At 53.6% G+C, this 18,081-nt stretch overlaps 2 protein-coding genes across 6 annotated transcripts in view; one reads left to right on the top strand and one right to left on the bottom strand.

The window, feature by feature from the left end:
- The first annotated feature begins 748 nt into the window (after positions 1 to 748).
- Positions 749 to 7,793, top strand: MIEN1 (migration and invasion enhancer 1). 2 transcript variants are annotated; one of them, XM_050762943.1, is made up of 4 exons: positions 749 to 902; positions 1,016 to 1,113; positions 1,531 to 1,607; positions 7,488 to 7,793. In XM_050762943.1, the coding sequence occupies exons 1-4, from the start codon at positions 814 to 816 to the stop codon at positions 7,749 to 7,751; spliced, it is 528 nt and encodes a 175-aa protein (XP_050618900.1). In that variant the 5' UTR covers positions 749 to 813; the 3' UTR covers positions 7,752 to 7,793. The 2 variants fall into 2 exon arrangements, with proteins under 2 accessions (XP_050618900.1, XP_050618901.1); XM_050762944.1 differs by lacking the exon at positions 7,488 to 7,793 and adding an exon at positions 1,694 to 2,144.
- Positions 2,637 to 18,081, bottom strand: part of ERBB2 (erb-b2 receptor tyrosine kinase 2) — a 30,585-nt gene continuing 15,140 nt past the window's right edge. For 2 of the 4 annotated variants that reach the window (XM_050762553.1, XM_050762554.1), the window contains exons 10-27: positions 16,533 to 16,606; positions 16,356 to 16,446; positions 15,940 to 16,139; positions 15,446 to 15,578; positions 15,273 to 15,363; positions 14,397 to 14,557; positions 11,503 to 11,550; positions 7,956 to 8,094; positions 7,753 to 7,875; positions 7,402 to 7,500; positions 6,371 to 6,556; positions 6,069 to 6,224; positions 5,878 to 5,953; positions 5,455 to 5,601; positions 4,643 to 4,740; positions 4,279 to 4,467; positions 3,740 to 3,992; positions 2,637 to 3,598 (exon numbers count right to left, since the gene is read on the bottom strand). In XM_050762553.1, coding sequence (XP_050618510.1) covers positions 3,243 to 3,598; positions 3,740 to 3,992; positions 4,279 to 4,467; positions 4,643 to 4,740; positions 5,455 to 5,601; positions 5,878 to 5,953; positions 6,069 to 6,224; positions 6,371 to 6,556; positions 7,402 to 7,500; positions 7,753 to 7,875; positions 7,956 to 8,094; positions 11,503 to 11,550; positions 14,397 to 14,557; positions 15,273 to 15,363; positions 15,446 to 15,578; positions 15,940 to 16,139; positions 16,356 to 16,446; positions 16,533 to 16,606 — 2,620 coding nt within the window. In that variant the 3' untranslated portion in view covers positions 2,637 to 3,242. Of the gene's footprint in view, positions 3,599 to 3,739; positions 3,993 to 4,278; positions 4,468 to 4,642; positions 4,741 to 5,454; positions 5,602 to 5,877; positions 5,954 to 6,068; positions 6,225 to 6,370; positions 6,557 to 7,401; positions 7,501 to 7,752; positions 7,876 to 7,955; positions 8,095 to 11,502; positions 11,551 to 14,396; positions 14,558 to 14,708; positions 14,811 to 15,272; positions 15,364 to 15,445; positions 15,579 to 15,939; positions 16,140 to 16,355; positions 16,447 to 16,532; positions 16,607 to 16,978; positions 17,077 to 18,081 lie in introns of all 4 variants that reach the window. The other 2 variants (XM_050762556.1, XM_050762555.1) reach the window with 2 other exon arrangements.

Here is an 18,081-nt window from a genome sequence, read left to right as displayed (position 1 = left end):
TTGAGGTCAGGAGTTCGAGACCAGCCTGGCCAACATGGTGAAACCCTGTCTCTCCTAAAACAAACAAACGAACAAAAAACTGGGCCGGGCGCGGTGACTCATGTCTGTAATTCCAGCACTTTAGCAGGCCGAGGAGGGTGGATCACCTGAGGTCAAGAGTTCGAGACCAGCCTGACTAACATGGTGAAACCCTGTCTCTACTAAGAACACAAAATTAGCCGGGTGCGGTGGCACGCGCCTGTAGTCCCAACTACTTGGGAGGCTGAGGCAGAAGAATCGTTTGAACCCCGGAGGCGGAGGTTGCAGTGAGCCGAGATCGCGCCATTGCACTCCAGCCTGGGCAACAAGAGTGAAAAAAAACAACAAATGCCATCAGCATGTGAGCGAGAAAATGTCAACTATTTCATACATCAGCCACACCCACTCCCATCTCCAGGATGGTTGCCCCACCGCTTTCTCTTTCTTTTGTAAACTGAAAAGCGCTCTGCAGTCTAAGATAGTCCATTAGAGTAAATGAAGCCGTGAAGTCCGGCGGACATCGGGAGTGGGGAAGCCCGGCATTCCGGGAGACCGGGCCGGGGAAGGAGGGTCTGTACCGGTTCTCCCAGACTCTGCCCGGGGCGCGAGCTCCGGAGCTGCCGTACGAGGTCACAACGTAGCAATGGCGGAGGCCTACAGGGGGCGCCTGGACGCCACGCTCGGCCCCGCCCCAACGCCACGCTCGGCCCCGCCACGCTCCAGAGGCCCCGCCCCGTCACGTGCCCGCTGAGCGCGTCACACCCGGAAACGGGGGCCCGAGCGGAGCAGGCAGCTATGAGCGGGGAGCCGGGGCAGACGTCCGTAGCGCCCCCTCCCGAGGAGGTGGAGCCGGGGAGTGGGGTCCGCATCATGGTGGAGTACTGGTGAGCGGTCCCGGCTGGAGGACCCCTACCCTGGTCCTGTGGGCCGGACGGAGGTGGGTCCACGGGAGGCCCCACCCCCGAGTCCCCAGCCCAGCCCCATTTCTTCTCCCCAGTGAACCCTGCGGCTTCGAGGCGACCTACCTGGAGCTGGCCAGTGCTGTGAAGGAGCAGTATCCGGGCATCGAGATCGAGTCGCGCCTGGGGGGCACAGGTGAGGCTCATGGAACACCTGCTGAGTCAGTCTGTACTCTAAATCCCAGCTCTCCCGCTTTCTATTTCTGACATTGGCTGCTTTATGTAAAGTGCCTGCAGTGCCTGGCACATGGTAAAATGTCCAGCCAACATGAGTTCCCTTCCATATGTCAGGGGGTTCACAGAGGCCTGCGGGGGAAAAACTTATTAGACTGCAATCGTGTAGGGTTGGAGGGGAGGGAGTCTTTCATTGTTGCCAGGGGCACACAGGCGAGGCCTCCCTCAGGTTCCCTGGAGTTGACCCAGGGTTGGGGAATGGCTTAAGGAGCTACAAATGGGTCTCCAGTGGGAGTGGTGGGGGACCCCTTTGAAGGAACTCCTGATTTCTGCCTATGTTCTCAGTGTACCATTTATTTATCTGTTGATTTCTTACCAGGTGCCTTTGAGATAGAGATAAATGGACAGCTGGTGTTCTCCAAGCTGGAGAATGGGGGCTTTCCCTATGAGAAAGATGTGAGTATTTGCAGTGTTGGGAGGACCTCTGGGTCATCCTACCCCAACAGTGCATCATCCTGTCATTCCACATCTCTGTCCTCTAGCTCATTGAGGCCATCCGAAGAGCCAGTAAAGGAGAACCCCTAGAAAAGATCACCAACAGCCGTCCTCCCTGCGTCATCCTGTGACTGCACAGGATTCTGGGTTCCTGCTCTGTTCTGGGGTCCAAGCCTTGGTCTCCCTTTGGTCCTGCTGGGAGCTCCCCCTGCCTCTTTCCCTTACTTAGCTCCTTAGCAAAGAGACCCTGGCCTCCACTTTGCCCTTTTGGGTACAAGGAAGGAATAAGATTCCATGGCCTTGGGGGCAGGAGAGAGACACTCTCCACGGACACTTCCCCAGCCACCTTATACCCCCTTCCCAGGATAAGTGCCCACAAAAGCCTGGTCCACTCTTCACCTCGGTAATACCTGTCTGATGCCACAGTAGATTTTATTTATTTTCCCCAACCCAGGGCAATGTCAGCCATTGGCAGTAAAGTGGCACTACAAACACTAATGCTAACTAGTGTGTGTTTTTATATGTCCAATCTGGGAATGTGGGGGGCACAGAAGTCCGGCCGGCCCAGCCTTTGTACTGCCAGGGTGGCTGTGCTGGCTTGGGTGGGCTTTCTGGACAGCTACTCCTTAGGTCAGTGAGCTCCTCTGGCATAGCCAAGGCAAGGAAAATGAGTCCCACAGTAGACCCTGCCTCGTCTTTCGCCCACTCAACCGCCACTCTCCTGACTCACAAGGAGGAAATAACCCCATTCTGGTGAGTGGCCTTAGGAATTCGTTCTAAGAAAGAATGATCTGGTTGTTAAAGGGCTCTCAGATCCGAATCCAGCTTCCCGATCCCCCCCAACCCTGAAGCTAGAGAACTGGATGTCAGGCTCCTCATCCAAGCTTTCTGAAGATTCCTGGTCACTCCCTCCAGGAAAAGAGGAGTTGAGTGTAAGGTGAGCAGGAAGGGATGGTGCAGAGCTACCCCCAGACATAGGCCGGTGCCTAACTGTTCTCCAAAATATATTTGCAAATGGAGAAAGTGGGTGTGGAGAAGGACCCCCCACATCTGCCTCCCCATACAACACCCATTCTCCCCCTGGGTCTTTATTTCATCTTTAAAAAACAAAACAAAGTAAAAACTAAACAGAAAAGCACTCTGTACAAGGCCTGGATACTGACACCATTGCTGCTCCTTCCTCATGGGGGGTAGTACTAGGTCTCAGGGACAATCTCTGAATGGGTCGCTCTTGTTCTTAGACACTCCCTTAGGGCCACTTCCCCTCTCAGGCCAGCTTCCCTAAGGCTTTCAGTATGCAGGATCTGGAAGGAAAGGGCCAGGCTGGGCTGTGGCATCCACTGGACCCTAGAGTCTCATTGGGCAGGGCCCCAGAATCCACCAAGACTCCCCAGTGCTGTTCCTCTTCCAACTAGGCTGGACCCCTTCCAGCCATCTGGGAACTCAAGCAGGAAGTTTCCTTAGGACAGGTTCCGGGCATGGCAGATTCCTCTGGAAGTGGTCGGAGGGCCCGCCCGCCTCTTGATGCCAGTGGAAGTCAGGCCTTCCCTGCTCCCTGAGGACACATCGGGGCTTCTGCGGACTTGGCCTTCTGGTTCACACTGGCACGTCCAGACCCAGGTACTCTGGGTTCTCTGCCGTAGGTGTCCCTTTGAAGGTGCTAGGTGGAGCCCCCCGCTCTGATGGGTCCTGGTCCCAGTAATAGAGGTTGTCGAAGGCTGGGCTGAAGGCAGGAGGAAGGTGGGGCTGAGGGGCAGCTCCTCCCCGGGGTGCCAAGTACTCGGGGTTCTCCACAGCACCCCCAAAGGCAAAAACGTCTTTGACAACCCCATTCTTCCCTGGGGAGAGAGTCTTGGGCCTTTCCAGAGTGGCACCAGTAGGTCGGGCAGGAGACAGAGGGCCCTCTTGGGGCGAAGGGGGCTGTGGCCGAACATCTGGCTGGTTCACATATTCTGAAAGGCCAAGAGAAGATGACCTATTAGGGGAAGGAACCCCGGTGTCGCTGCCACTCCCTCTGCCCCCACAGTGGACCCTGGGCTGAGGGTCCCCCCTACCCCGCCCATAAGTCTCTCCGCTTAGACTGGACTCCATACCGGGCTGGGGACTGCAGGTCAGGGGGGCAACGTAGCCGTCAGTCTCAGAGGGCAGGGGTACCGTGGGGTCCTCACTGTACCGCTGTAGAGGGCTGGGGTCATGTGCGGGGAGGCTTTGCAGCCCCTTGGCTGCCCCCATTCCTAGGTCACCATCAAATACATCAGAGCCAGTCCCTTCGGAGGGTGCCCGTGGAGACCTGGGGGCCTCCTCTTCAGAGGGCTCCAGCCCTAGCGTCAGGTCCCCACCGCCACTCTGGGGACAAGAAAGTAAGTCATGATGGGAGTCACTTAATGGATCTGGGATGGGGACTCCATGGGAGGTGACAGGGTCACAGGAGAAAAACAGGTCACCTTTGGGGTACGACACAATCACCGTGGAGAGAATGGGGTCACAGAGGTTGGAAGGCAGTAAGAATTTTTTGTAGGGATAATGGGGTCTCCTTGAGAGGTGACAGTTGAGGGAACATCAGAGAAAGGGACCCTAGTCCACCAGGGATGGAGGAGGTAAGCAGCCACACAGTGTGACCGAAGGCACTGACCCTGGTAGATGAGCTGCGGTGCCTGTGGTGGACCATGCCCCCAGTGCCCGGGGCAGGGTCTGGACAGAAGAAGCCCTGCTGGGGTACCAGATACTCCTCAGCATCCACCAGGTCCCCCATGTCATCGTCCTCCAGCAGTGAGCGGTAGAAGGTGCTGTCCAAGGGACTGGCTGGGCCCAAGTCCTCATTCTGCGGAGGAAGGAGAGGTGGGATGGTGGCCCCTCCCCAGCTCAGCATGCAGCCTTCCATGAAGAAGGCTCATAGCAGGTGAGGGGCCTGACACACCGGACTCATCTCTCCTTCCCACCCTCTGCAGGAGGGTGCTCTTAGCCACAGGCAGGGATGGGGCACAGAGGCCCAGTACCTGGATGACCACAAAGCGCTGGGGGTCCCTGGCCATGCGGGAGAATTCCGACACCAACTCCCGGAATCTCGGCCGACATTCAGAGTCAATCATCCAACCTGGGGCAGGAGGGAGGCCAGCATCTAGCCCCGGCCCTGTGTGCCTGCTGCCTCCCCTCCCACTCCCGCTGCAGTCTGGTCTAGACAGTCCCAAGGGACAGCCCAAAGCCCTTGGTGGTAGAGAAGTAGTACCAGACTCTGGGGGCTTCAGCCAGAACCTTCGGGCATCTCTACTAGTTTCCCTTTTAATTTTTTTTTCTTTTTGTTTGCTTTTTTGTTTTTTTGAGATGAGGTTTCACTCTGTCGCCCAGGCTGGATTTCAGTGGTGCAATCATAGCTTACTGCCACCTTCAACTGGGCTCAAGTGATCTTCCTGCCTCAGCCTCTCCCGAGTAGCTGGGACTACAGGCACACACCACCACCACCCAGCGAATTTTTTTATTTTTTGTAGAGATAGGGTCTCACTGTGTTGCCCAGTCTGGTCTTGAACTCCTGGCTTCAAGGGATCTTCCCACCTCAGCCTCCCAAAGTACTGGGATTACAGGCATGAGCCACTGTGCCCAGCTTAATATTGTACATAAGGTTCTCTAGTTGTTCCTCAAGAGTGGCTTTGGACTTTGACTGTAAAAGGGATATGAGAAGGTTTTGAGGCTCCTAATATACCAGGGTTCCTGGGTCTACATACATCCTGGTCCCCTTTCATGCCTTTTGTGGGCTTCTCGACCCAGGACCTCCCACCCTCCTCCAGGCAGCCCGCACAGCTCAGCCACGCACATTTGACCATGATCATGTAGACATCAATGGTGCAGATGGGGGGCTGGGGCAGCCGCTCCCCCTTTTCCAGCAAGTCAGGGATCTCCCGGGCTGGGATCCCATCGTAAGGTTTGGCCCCAAAAGTCATCAGCTCCCACACAGTCACACCTAAGGCAGAGACAGGGTCAGGAGTGGGAGGGCCAGAGGTTCTGCCCAGGAGTCTGGCATCATGGCAGCAGGGGGGAGATGTGATGCCAGGAGACAGAATCTACCCAGTCTTTCCCTAATCCTGGGAAGTGCACAGACCCTGCAAGGTGGGGCACAGGCAGCCCCTTCCCTCCCTCCACATGCTGAGGTGGCCCCATAATTCTCCCCATCCCAGCTCTCATCCTCCCTCCAGCCATGACTCCTCACCCACCCCTCCCAACACTCCCCACCACACACCATAACTCCACACATCACTCTGGTGGGTGAACCGCCGTCGGAGAATGGACTCCAGCGCCATCCACTTGATGGGCACCTGGGAGGGCAGAAGAGGAAGTCCTCCAACTGTGTGTGGTGGGGAGGTGGCCACTCAGAGTTCTCCCAGGGGCCAGACCCCACTCCACCCGACTTCCTCTGCTCCTTCACCTAACCTTGCCCCCATCTGCATGGTACTCTGTCTCGTCAATGTCCAGCAGCCGAGCCAGCCCAAAGTCTGTAATTTTGACATGGTTGGGACTCTTGACCAGCACATTCCGAGCAGCCAAGTCCCTGTGTACGAGCCGCACATCCTCCAGGTAGCTCATCCCCTGGAATGGGAAGCACCCAGGTAGACCTTCTGGGAGGGCCTGGCCCTGGTCATATGCCCAGGAAGAGTCCCCATCCTAGCCCCTTGTGGACATAGGGGCTTGCTCCAAAGGGACCCGCAAAGAGCCCAGGTGCCCTAAGTGCATACCTTGGCAATCTGCATACACCAGTTCAGCAGGTCCTGGGAGCCCAGGCGTCCGCGGTTTTCTCGGACATGGTCTAAGAGGCAGCCATAGGGCATAAGCTGTGTCACCAGCTGCACCGTGGATGTCAGGCAGATGCCCAGGAGGCGGGAGACATATGGGGAGCCCACACCAGCCATCACGTATGCTTCCTGGGGACAAGGGTACACTGAGAGGGTATGGGAGACCTCACACCCCCAAACACCACACAGCCTCCCAACCATCACACAGCCTCCCAACCATCACACAGCCTCCCAACCACCACACACCTCCAAACACCACACAGCCTCCCAACCATCACACAGCCTCCCAACCACCACACACCCCCAAACACCACACAGCCTCCCGACCATCACAAACCACAGCCGCGGCTCACGGCCTGTGAATGCCCAAAGTACCAGCCTGGCCAACATGGTGAAACCCCGTCTCTACTAAAAATACAAAAATTAGGCCGGGCACGGTGGCTCACGCCTGTAATCCCAGCACTTTGGGAGGCCGAGGCAGGCAGATCACGAGGTCAGGAGTTTGAGACCAGCTTGGCCAACATGGTGAAACCCCATCTCTACTAAAAATACAAAAATTAGCCGGGCGTGATGGCTCACACCTATAATCCCAGTTACTCAGGAGACTGAGGGAGGAGAATCGCTTTAACCTGGGAGGCCGAGCCAAGACCACGCCATTTCACTCCAGCCTGGGTGACAGAGCGAGACTCTGTCTCAAAAAAAAAAAAAAAAAAAAAAAACAGGCAGGTGCTTGTAATTCCAGCTACTCAGGAGCCTAAGGCATGAAAATCGCTTGAGCCCAGGAGGTGGAGGTTGCAGTGAGCTGAGATCACGCCACTGCACTCCAGCCTGGGTGACAGAGCAAGGCTCCGTCTCCAAAAAAATAGTCTAGGTTTGCGGGAGTCATATCTCCCCAAACCCCAATGAAGAGACCAGAGCCCAGACCTGCAGCCATGGGGTCCTTCCTGTCAGCAGAAGAGGGTAGAGGGGCTTACGTCTAAGATTTCTTTGTTGGCTTTGGGGGATGTGTTTTCCCTCAACACTTTGATGGCCACTGGAATTTTCACATTCTCCCCATCAGGGATCCAGATGCCCTGGGCAGAAAGAAGAGGATATGAGTGAGAAGAGCGTGGGCTGGATCCTACCTGCCTTCCAGGAGATCATTACTTGTGCTCCAAACATCCTTCCCCACCCTGGGGCTTGCTCCCGTTCCCTTCTGCTCCGCTGTAACTGCCCTCCCCCATACTGCCTCCGGCTCCTGCCCCTCCCATCGGAACTGCCGACCACACCCCTCCAGGCACCGCCCCCACCTTCTGGGGTCGCCCACCCCAGGACCTGGCCCTGACCTTGTAGACTGTGCCAAAAGCTCCAGATCCAAGCACCTTCACCTTCCTCAGCTCCGTCTCTTTCAGGATCCGCATCTGCGCCTGGTTGGGCATCGCTCCACTCGGTGTCAGTGGCTCCACCAGCTGGGGTGAGGGGGTGGTGGGTCAGTGCCGGGAGCCAGTGGAGACCCCACGCGGGCTGGCAGGCCTTCACCCCGCCTTACCTCCGTTTCCTGCAGCAGCCTCCGCATCGTGTACTTCCGGATCTTCTGCTGCCGTCGCTTGATGAGGATTCCAAAGACCACCCCCAAGACCACGACCAGCAGAATGCCCACCACAGCAGAGATGATGGACGTCAGAGGGCTGGGGGCGGAGCCAGGGTCAGGGATTGAGGGCTAGTTTGGGGTAGGAGGGACAAAGGGGGCCCACGGGGGACATGAAGAAGGTGTTTGGCATTCGGAAAGGGAAGTCGGAAGGGTGACCCACAGGCTTGGACCCTCTCCTACTCTAAACCTGCCTTGGCTCCCCACTGCCTCCACAATAAAGTCCAAACTCCTTGTAGGCAATCAGAGCCCTCTCCACATCTCCAGATTCTCTATACTTGGTTCTCTAGCCTTGGCTCTGCCTTAGAGCTCCAACACTTTATGGTGTAAAAATCACTAAGGATGCTGGGCACAGTGGCTCACACCTGGAATCCCAGCACTTTGGGAGGCTGAGGCGGGTGGATCACAAGGTCAGGAGTTCGAGACCGGCCTGGCCAACATAGTGAAATCCCGTCTCTACTAAAAATACACACAAAAAAATGAGCTGGGCGTGGTGTGAGTGCCTGTAATCCCAGCTGCTTGGGAGACTGAGGCAGGAGAATCACTTGAACCCAGGAGACGGAGGTTGCAGTGAGCCGAGATTGCGCCACTGCACTACAGCCTGGGCAACAGTAAGAGACTCCATCTCAAAAAAAAAAAATCACTAAGGAGACTGTTAATACACATGTCCCTCAACACCATGGGGCCACATCCTGATAAACCAATTGTAAGTTGAAACTGAAAATGCATTTAAGACACCTAGCCTGGCCGGGTGCGGTGGCTCACGCCTGTAATCCCAGCTCTCAGGGAGGCAGAGGCGGGAGGATAACTTGAGCCCAGGAGTTTGAGACCTGCCTGGGTAATATAGCGAGACCCCGTTCTCCACAAAAAGGAAAAAAAAGACAAAAAAGACACCTAGCCTGGCTCACACGTGCTCAGAACATTTACACTGCCAGCAGCTTACAGTTGGGCAGAATCATCTGACACAAAGCCTATTTTATAATAAACTGTTAAATAGTTTGTGTTATTTATTTATTTATTTAATTTTGAGACAGGGCCTTCCTGTGTTGCCCAGGCTGAGTGCAGTGGTGGGATCATGGCCCACTGCAGCCTTGACCTCCAGGCTCAAGCAATCCTTCCACCTCAGCTGCCCAAGTAGCTGGGACTACAGACACACAACACCACATTTGGCTAGTTTTTTTATTTTTTTGTAGAAATGGGGTCTCACTGTGTTGCCCAGGCCGGTCTCGAGCTTCTAACCTCAAAGGATCCTCCCACCTTGGCCTCCTAAAGTGCTGGGATTACAGGTGTGAGCTACTGTGCCTGGCTATGTAATTTATTGAATATTGAAAGTAGGGCTGGGCACAGTGGCTTGAGGTTGAGGTGGGCGGATCACCTGAGGTCGAGAGTTTGAGACCAGTCTGACTAACATGGAGAAACCCCATCTCCACTAAAAATACAAAATTAGCCAGGCATGGTGGTGCATGCCTGTAATCCCAGCTACTCTGGAGGCTGAGGAGGAGAATCACTTGAACCTGGGAGGTGGAGGTTGCGGTGAGCCAAGATTGTGCCATTGTATTCCAGCCTGGGCAACAACAGGGAAACGTCTCAAAAAAAAAAAAAAAGTGAAAAACAGAATGGCTGTATGGGTATTCAAGGTACAGTTTTTACTGAATGATTTTCCACACCTCCCGGTGTTTGCATAGGCTGTCCCTTCAGCCTGGACCACCATTTCTCCACAGGGTCATCTTTTAAGACTTGGCTTGGCCAGGTGTGGCTCATGCCTGTAATCCCAGCACTTTGGGAGGCCAAGGCAGGTGGATCACCTGAGGTCAGCAGTTCAAGACCAGCCTGGCCAACATGGCGAAACCCTGTCTCTACTAACAATACAAAAATTAGCCGGGCATGATGGCACATGCCTGTAATCCCAGCTACTACAGGGGCTTAGACAGGAGGATTGCTTGAACCTGGGAGGTAGAGGTTGCAGTGAGCCAAGATCGTACCATTGCACTCGGGCCTGGGCAACAGAGCAAGACTCCATCTAAAAAAAAAAAAAAAAAAACTTGGCTCATTGCCAGGAGTGGTGGCTCATGCCTGTAATCCCAACACTTTGGGAGGCCAAAACAGGAGGATCACTTAAGCCCACGAGTTTGAGACCAGCTTGGGCAACCCAGTGAGATCCTGTCTATACAAAAAAAAATTTTTAATTAGCCAGGTGTGGTGGCATGCTCCCATAGTCCCAGCTGCCGCAGCAGGGTCACTTGAGCCCAGGAGGCCAAGGCTGCAGTGCGCCTGTGATTGCACCACCACATTCAAGACTGGACAACAGAGCAAGACCCTGTCTCAATCACTCAATAAAAAGATAGCGTATCTGGCTGGGCACGGTGGCTAACATCTGTAATCCCAGCACTTTGGCAGGCCGAGGTGGGCGGATCTCAAGGTCAAGAGATGGAGACAATCCTGGCCAACAAGGTGAAACCCCGTCTCTACTAAAAATACAAAAATTAGCTGGGTGTGGTGGCGCATGCCTGTAATCCCAGCTACTCGGGAGCCTCAGGCCAGGAGGCAGAGGTTGCAGTGAAATGAGATGGCGCCACTGTACTCCAGCCTGCCGACAAAGTGAGACTCCATCTCAAAAAAAAAAAAAAGATAGTGCATCCTGGGATAGATGGAGCTCCTGGATGTTGATCCAATATTCTTGTCATCCTGTCCTCTCTGCACCCCCTTGCTTAGCACAGGGTCTGGCCCATACCAAGCCTGTAACACATACTCATTTCACGGACAGATGATTGCCTAAGACAAAGACTTCAGTCTGTTTTTCTACCCAAAGTCCTTCCCAAAGGTCCCCACTGCCCAGACAGTCAAGTCCCACCCTGTGGCTTGGGTTCAGGGCCTCTGGCCTCCAGGTCAGACCCCACCCTGACTCTAATGACCCCCTTACTCCTGTGCTTACTCAACAGCCCCCGACACCAGAACTTGGAAGACATCCTGGATTTCCTGATGCCTCCCCCTCCAGTGTCACCTTGCACCCCAGTGCTTTCTACCTAAATGCAAGTGCAATTCCTGCTCCTCTCTCAAAGCCTGGCTCAAATTCCACCTCCTCCTTGAAGCCTCCCACCATCCCCAGTTAAGAATTCATCGCTCCTTCAGCGGTGCGGCTGCACTCTTCTCTGCCTCTCTTGACTTCCACGGAATTGCACTTTGCCCGTGTCCCTCACAGGACATCAAGTTACTCCAGGCTGGGGAGGGACTGGGTTTTCTAGCCATCGTTCCCTGCGGTCCCCTCCCCTCAGTTTCGGAGCAGGTCCTCTGTCACTTGTTGAAGTGGAAAATGACAGGAGGTTCCACAGTGGAAGAGTGAGTGGGAAGGGACATATGTCAGGGGGTCCCCTCCCTACAGCAGTGACCACCCAGCATCCAGTGGGGGAGTGAAGGGCAACGAGGGGTACATCCTGGGGTCCAAGCCAACCTGGCTCTCTGCTCGGCGGGGCAGCCCTTGTCATCCAGGTCCACACAGCTGCAGGAGAAAGAGTCTCATCAACAATTCTGGGAACCACCCTCTTGGGAACCACCGTTCCAGTCTCACAACAAACCCGGGAGGGGTGTGGCTGGGTCATTATCCGCATTTGACAAAGGTAGAAACTGGGCTCAAGGCCATCAGTGCTCCTTCTACCACCCCACAAGGAGACTCCTTCTCCAGCCAAGGAACCCGCATGCCCCTCTCCCCTGCAGCCCCTTGTGGTGGGTAGGAAGCAGGGAGGGCACCCAGAAAGGCAAGTAAGGGAGCTCAACTATTCCCTCCATAGAAGAATCTCAGGGTAAACTGATACGACTTCTCCAGAGAACGGTTTGGCAACACCTACGAAATATTATCTATGATGCAGCAAATTCTCCTCTGAATACAGACCGTACATATTGCTTGCAAATGCTTTTGTCACTTCAGAATCTTGCAATGTTTTTCCATGTTCTAATACCGTGATCTGGATCTAGGATCCATATGGATCTGGACCCATATTCTCTTTTTTTTTTCTTTTCTTTTTTTTCTCGAGATGGAGTTTCGCTCTGTTGCCCAGGTTGGAGTGCACTGGTGCAATCTCGGCTCACCGCAACCTCCGCTGCCCAGGTTCAAGCAATTCTCCTGTCTCAGCTTCTCAAATAGCTGGGATTACAGGTGCCCACCACCACGCCCGGCTAATTTTTGTATTTTTAGTAGAGACGGGGTTTTGCCATGTTGGCCAGGCTGGTCTTGAACTCCTGACCTCTGGTGATCTGCCTGCCTCGGCCTCCCAAAGTGCTGGGATTACAGGCGTGAGCCACTGCACCCAGCCCAGACCCATATTCTTTTAATTTTTCTCATTTAGTTGTCTTTAAATTGAAACGCATGAATACATCCTCGTGATAAACATTGCCAGCACTATATACCCTAAAAATGCCAATGTGTGGACACTAGGGGGCATACAGAAGAATGCTCACTTGTGTATGGAGCTCAATTGCAATAAACTGCGAACAGGGAAACAAGCTCAATATCCCTCAAAAACAAAGTGAAATTACATCCATGTTATAGGTTGAATAATTAAAAAAAAATAAAGATGGTAGATCTGTCTGTACTCACAAGAAAGGATACCTCAAGTCGAGGGGAAAGTAAACTGCAGAATAGTATGAAGAGAATGATCCCATTTACATTACAAAATGTACACGCACACAAATCTGATGACAAGTGGAACTATATGAAATTGCTGTTTCTTGACCTTTTTTTTTTTTTTTTTTTGAGACAAGAGTCTTGTTCTGTCATCCAGGCTGCAGTGCAGTGGCACAATCTAGGCTTATTGAAACCTCCGCCTCACTGGTTTTCTCCTACCTCAGCCTCCCGAGTAGCTGGGATTTCAGGTGTGCATCACCATACCCGGCTAATTTTTGTATTTTTAGTAGAGACAGGGTGTCGCTATGTTGGCCAGATTGATCTCGAACTCCTGATCTCAAGTGATCCACCTGCCTCAGACTCCCAAAGTGCTGGAATTACAGGTGTGAGTCACCGCGTGCCCATTTTTGGTTTACACAAACAGCAATCTTATTTGACTCAACCTAATATAAATGTAGTGTGTCTATATAAGTGTGCAGAAAAGAGCCCAGAAGGACGAACACACAAGTCAATGCGGTGGTTCTCCCAGCCCACAGGAGAGACTGGGTGGACAGGGAGTTGAGTGGTTTTGTAACATTTATACTTTTATGTTACTGAAAATGTTTATCACAAGGATGTATTCCTGTGTTTCATGTGTAAAGACAACTAAATAAGAAAAATTAAAAGAATAAGGTAGATCACCATGTTAGAACATGGAAAAACATTTCAAGGTCCTGGAAAGTGAGAAAAAGCAATTTGCAAACAATATGTATGAACTATGATTCTATTTGGTAAAAAGAAATATATGACTGGGCATGGTGGCTCACCCCTGTAATCCCAACACTTTGGGAGGCCGAGGCTGGCAGATCACCTGAGGTCAGGGGTTCAAGACCAGCCTGGCCAACATGGTGAAACCCCATCTACTGAAAATACAAAAATTAACTAGGCAAGGTAGCATGTTCCTGTAATCCCAGCTACTCAGGAGGCCAAGGCAGGAGAATTGCTTGAACCCAGGAGGTAGAGGCTGCAGTGAGCCAAGATTGCACCACTGCACTCCAGCCTGGGTGACAGAGTGAGACTCCATCTAAATATATATATATATGTGTGTGTGTGTGTGTGTGTTAGAACGTGCACAGATAAAAATAACTGGAGAATAATATTAATGTATGTTAACTTATATATACATATTAGAATGTGCACAGACAAAAATAACTAGAGGAAAAATATTTCAAATTATTAACAGTGGGGATAGAACTGCTAGGGCATTAATTTATATTTCATGTTTTAATTTTACCATTTTAACAATGTGTTATTTTTATTTTTATTTTTTTTGAGATGGAGTCTCGTTCTGTTGCCTAGGCTGGAGTGCAGTGGCACAGTCTCAGCTCCCTACAAGCTCCACTTCCTGAGTTCATGCCATTCTCCTGCCTCAGCCTGCCGAGTAGCTGGGATTACAGGCGCCCACCACCACACCCGGCTAATTTTTTATATTATTTAGTAGAGACGGGGTTTCACCGTGTTAGCCAGGCTGGTCTCAAACTCCTGACCTCAGGTCATCTGTCCGCCTCGGCCTCCCACAGTGCTGGGATTATGGGCGTGAGCCACCGTGTCCGGCCCCAACAATGTGTTATTTTTGCCATCAGAAATAAAATATGATAAAGGGAGAGTTGGTCCCCTTTTATAGTAAGAGCCCCAGAGAGACCCCTGAAAGTCCTCCTTTCTGCAGAAAAGACCCTCGGACTCACGAGTGGGTGCAGTTGATGGGGCAAGGCTGGCATGTGCCCTCCTCATCTGGAAACTTCCAGATGGGCATGTAGGAGAGGTCAGGTTTCACACCGCTGGGGCAGCGGGCCACGCAGAAGGGAGGGTCCTTATAGTGGGCACAGGCCACACACTGGTCAGCCTCCTGGGAGGGGCAGAAAAGGTTTGTAGGGGGCTGGCACTGACACCCCCAGGGCAGTAGGATCAGGCCCTTAGTTGGGTCCCCTTTGTGCTTCCCAAGGCCACCCAGCAGCAATTTTCACCATGCTCCTGGGACAAACACCTCTGCTCTTCACCCAGTCTCTGTGGACCCTCCCTCGGGGCCCTCCTCCAAGCTTGATCCTGGGCGGGGACTTGAGCCAGAGAATGGGAGGCACCCAGAGAAGAAAACGCATTACCTAAGGTGTAACAGCGAGTAACAACAGTCACTGCTGCATAGAAAGCCTTTCCCGGGCTTCACTGTGCCAAGCCCTGTTTAATTTCATTCTCGCCACACCCCAGCAAGGTAGGTACTATTACAATACCCATTTTAGGAATAAAACACCAAGGTTGGAAGCAGGACCTGGGTCTGAATCCAGGTAGTCTGACGCCTGAGCCCGCAGGGCTAACCACCCTAGCACAGCCACAGCCACAGCCGCAAACGCAGACCTCCTTAGAACCTTTTCATAGTCTGAAGGGCCCCAGGGTCCCCCGGGCCCCCTTTCCTGCCACTCTGCTGCTGTTCGGGTCTGAGTGCTGAGCCCTCTCCAGGGATATTTTACCAGACGGCACACCCTGCCGCGTCTCGCCATCCTGCCAAGTCCCTGGCAATCCCCCTCGCTGCACCCCTCCACCCAGCTCTGAGCCCGCCAGCAGCTCACCGGTCCAAAACATGTCACTGAGCCATTCTGGGGCTGACACTCAGGGTGGCACGGCAAACAGTGTCTGGCATTCACATACTCCCTGGGGAGCCTGAGAGAAAGGACAGTGGTGAGCGGGTCTGAGAGGAGCCCCATGCACCCCTCCAGCCACCCCTCTCCTCTGCCCCTCATACCCCTGCAGTACTCGGCATTCCTCCACGCACTCCTGGCCCCGAAGGAACTGGCTGCAGTTGACACACTGGGTGGGCCCTGGACCCCAGCAGTGCCCTCGGGCGCACAGCTGGTGGCAGGCCAGGCCCTCGCCCACTGCAGTGAGGAGGAAGGGACCGCAGGGGACTTTTAGGGGAGGCCCCAGGTCCAAGTGAACCAGGGAACTGGCTGTGGGCATGGCTCTGGGCTGGAGGGGTGGGGACAGGTGGGGCCAATGTAGGGAGAGGAAGAGTTCTGAGATTTCAGAAACAGAGGGGGAGGGAAGGATGCCAAGGCAGGTGGGACCCAGCTAGAGAAGCCATGCCAAGAGGCCAAGCCAGCCAGAGCTGCGCTGAGTCAAGAAGGGTGCACAGGGACAGGCAGTCTGCACAAGTCCAAGAACGCTGGTGCCAGGACCCCGTGGGCACTCTTGTGTGCTGGCAGATGGGGAGCACACACACTGGGCTCCCTGTCTTACCACACTCGTCCTCTGGCCGGTTGGCAGTGTGGAGCAGGGCTTGGTGCGGGTTCCGGAAGAGCTGGTCCCAGGGCACCGTGTGCACAAAGCAGAGGCGGGTGTTATGGTGGATGAGGGCCAGTCCACTGCCCAGTTCCCTCAGCGAGCGCAGCCCCAGCCAGCTGATGCCCAGCCCTTGCAGGGTCAGTGAGTAGGCGCCACTATGGGAGAAAGGAGGGCACCTTACCATGGTCCCCTTCCCGGACAGCAAAGGCTACTCTCATCTTCCTCCATCCCCAGCACACTCTGCAGACTTTCATGGAAAGGTTACTGCTATGTCCCAGGGGAACAGGAATACTCCCTCAGGCCCAAAGCTTCCCACAGGGACTCCTCCCTGGGACTCCTCTCCATCAGGCCCCTTCTTTCCCAGTACTCACTTGTGCAGAATTCGTCCCCGGATTACTTGCAGGTTCTGGAGGACGCTAAGGTCAGGCAGGCTGTCTGGCCATGCTGAGATGTATAGGTAACCTGCAGGCAGAGGGTGAGATTAGGGGAGTGGGGACAGGACACGGACTCCCAGCCCCGGCAGAGCAGGATGCAGAGACAGAGCCCACCTGTGATCTCTTCCAGAGTCTCAAACACTCGGAGCTGCTCCGGCTGAAGCGGGGCGGTGTTGGAGGCTGGGTCGCTGGAGGGATCAGGAGAGGAATCAGCAGGGCCAGGAACAGAGTGGACATCACTCCCAACACTGGCCGTGCCAGCCACTCCCCACCGTGAATGCCTTCACTCAAACCCTTTGCCCATCGAGCCCAGCTGTTCCCATCCTGGGCTTCAAAGCCCAGGCCTTAGTTTGGCAACATCTATCAAAACAGTATTTATATCCTTTGATCTAGAAATCTTATTTCTGCCCGGGCACAGTGGCTCACACCTATAATCCCAGCACTTTGGGAGGCTGAGGCAGGCAGATCACAGGTCAAGAGATGGAGACTATCCTGGCCAACATGGTGAAACCCCATCTCTACTACAAATACAAAAATTAGCTGGGTGTGTTGCTGCGCGCCTATAGTCCCAGTTACTCGAGAGGCTGAGGCAGGAGAATCGCTTGAACCTGGGAGGCAGAGGTTGCAGTGAGCCGAGATCACACCACTGCACACCAGCCTGGAGATGGAGCAAGACTCCGTCTCAAAAAAATAAAAAAAAAATGGCCGGGCGCGGTGGCTCAAGCCTGTAATCCCAGCACTTTGGGAGGCCGAGACCGGCGGATCACGAGGTCAGGAGATCGAGACCATCCTGGCTAACCCAGTGAAACCCCGTCTCTACTAAAAAATACAAAAAACTAGCCGGGCGAGGCGGCGGGCGCCTGTAGTCCCAGCTACTCGGGAGGCTGAGGCAGGAGAATGGCGTGAACCCGGGAGGCGGAGCTTGCAGTGAGCTGAGATCCGGCCACTGCACTCCAGCCTGGGCGACAGAGGGAGACTCCGTCTCAAAAAAAAAAATAAATAAAAAAAATAATAAATAAAAATAAAATAAAATAAAATAAAAAAAGAAATCTTATTTCTAGGAATGTGGCCTAGGGAGACACTGGCCCAGAGCCACATATAAGGTGGAACTGTTTGTAAGAATGAAAATGGAACATGATCTAAATGTCTATTAGTAAATAGGGGAGCTGTTAAATAAAACCCTGAGCCACCCAGCCACATAATAACAACCAACATTTAGGAGCACTTAGTATCTGCCAGGCACTGTTCTAAGAGCTTTACAAATACTAACTCATTCAAACTTTATAATCATCTGGCCAGGCGTGGTGGTATAACCACCTTACGAGGTTGGGACTGTTTTTGCCCCACTTTACAGATGAAGAAACTGAGGCACAGCACAAGAGTCACATGCCTAGTAAGTGGTAGAGCCGGGTTTCAAACCCAGGCAGTCTGGCTCCCAAGTCTGGGTTCTTAGCTGCCTCTCCTTGCTGCCGTCTGCTCTGCAGCTGTTGAAAGAACGAGGCGGTTCGGCAGGAACTGTCATGACCGGCTCTCAAAGCAAGGTTCAGACAGTGCTCCCCATATGCTCCCATTTACAGAAACAAACCTCCCCACCAAAACGATGAAAACCACACTTCACTGTGTGTGTGTCTACAGATGCATAAACAGTCTAGGTGAACACATG

The sequence above is a fragment of the Macaca thibetana genome, chromosome 16 (genome assembly GCF_024542745.1).
Source record: "Macaca thibetana thibetana isolate TM-01 chromosome 16, ASM2454274v1, whole genome shotgun sequence".
Classification (NCBI taxonomy): domain Eukaryota; kingdom Metazoa; phylum Chordata; class Mammalia; order Primates; family Cercopithecidae; genus Macaca; species Macaca thibetana.
Note: the sequence above shows the minus strand (reverse complement) of the source record. Positions and strands in the feature narration are given on the sequence as shown.

Bases quoted from the DNA above. Each gene is read 5' to 3' on its own strand.
- MIEN1 (XM_050762943.1), top strand. From the start codon at position 814: ATGAGCGGGGAGCCGGGGCAGACGTCCGTAGCGCCCCCTCCCGAGGAG. The intron at 903-1,015 runs GTGAGCGGTCCC...TCTTCTCCCCAG, and splicing joins CGCATCATGGTGGAGTACTG to TGAACCCTGCGGCTTCGAGG. The intron at 1,114-1,530 runs GTGAGGCTCATG...ATTTCTTACCAG, and splicing joins GTCGCGCCTGGGGGGCACAG to GTGCCTTTGAGATAGAGATA.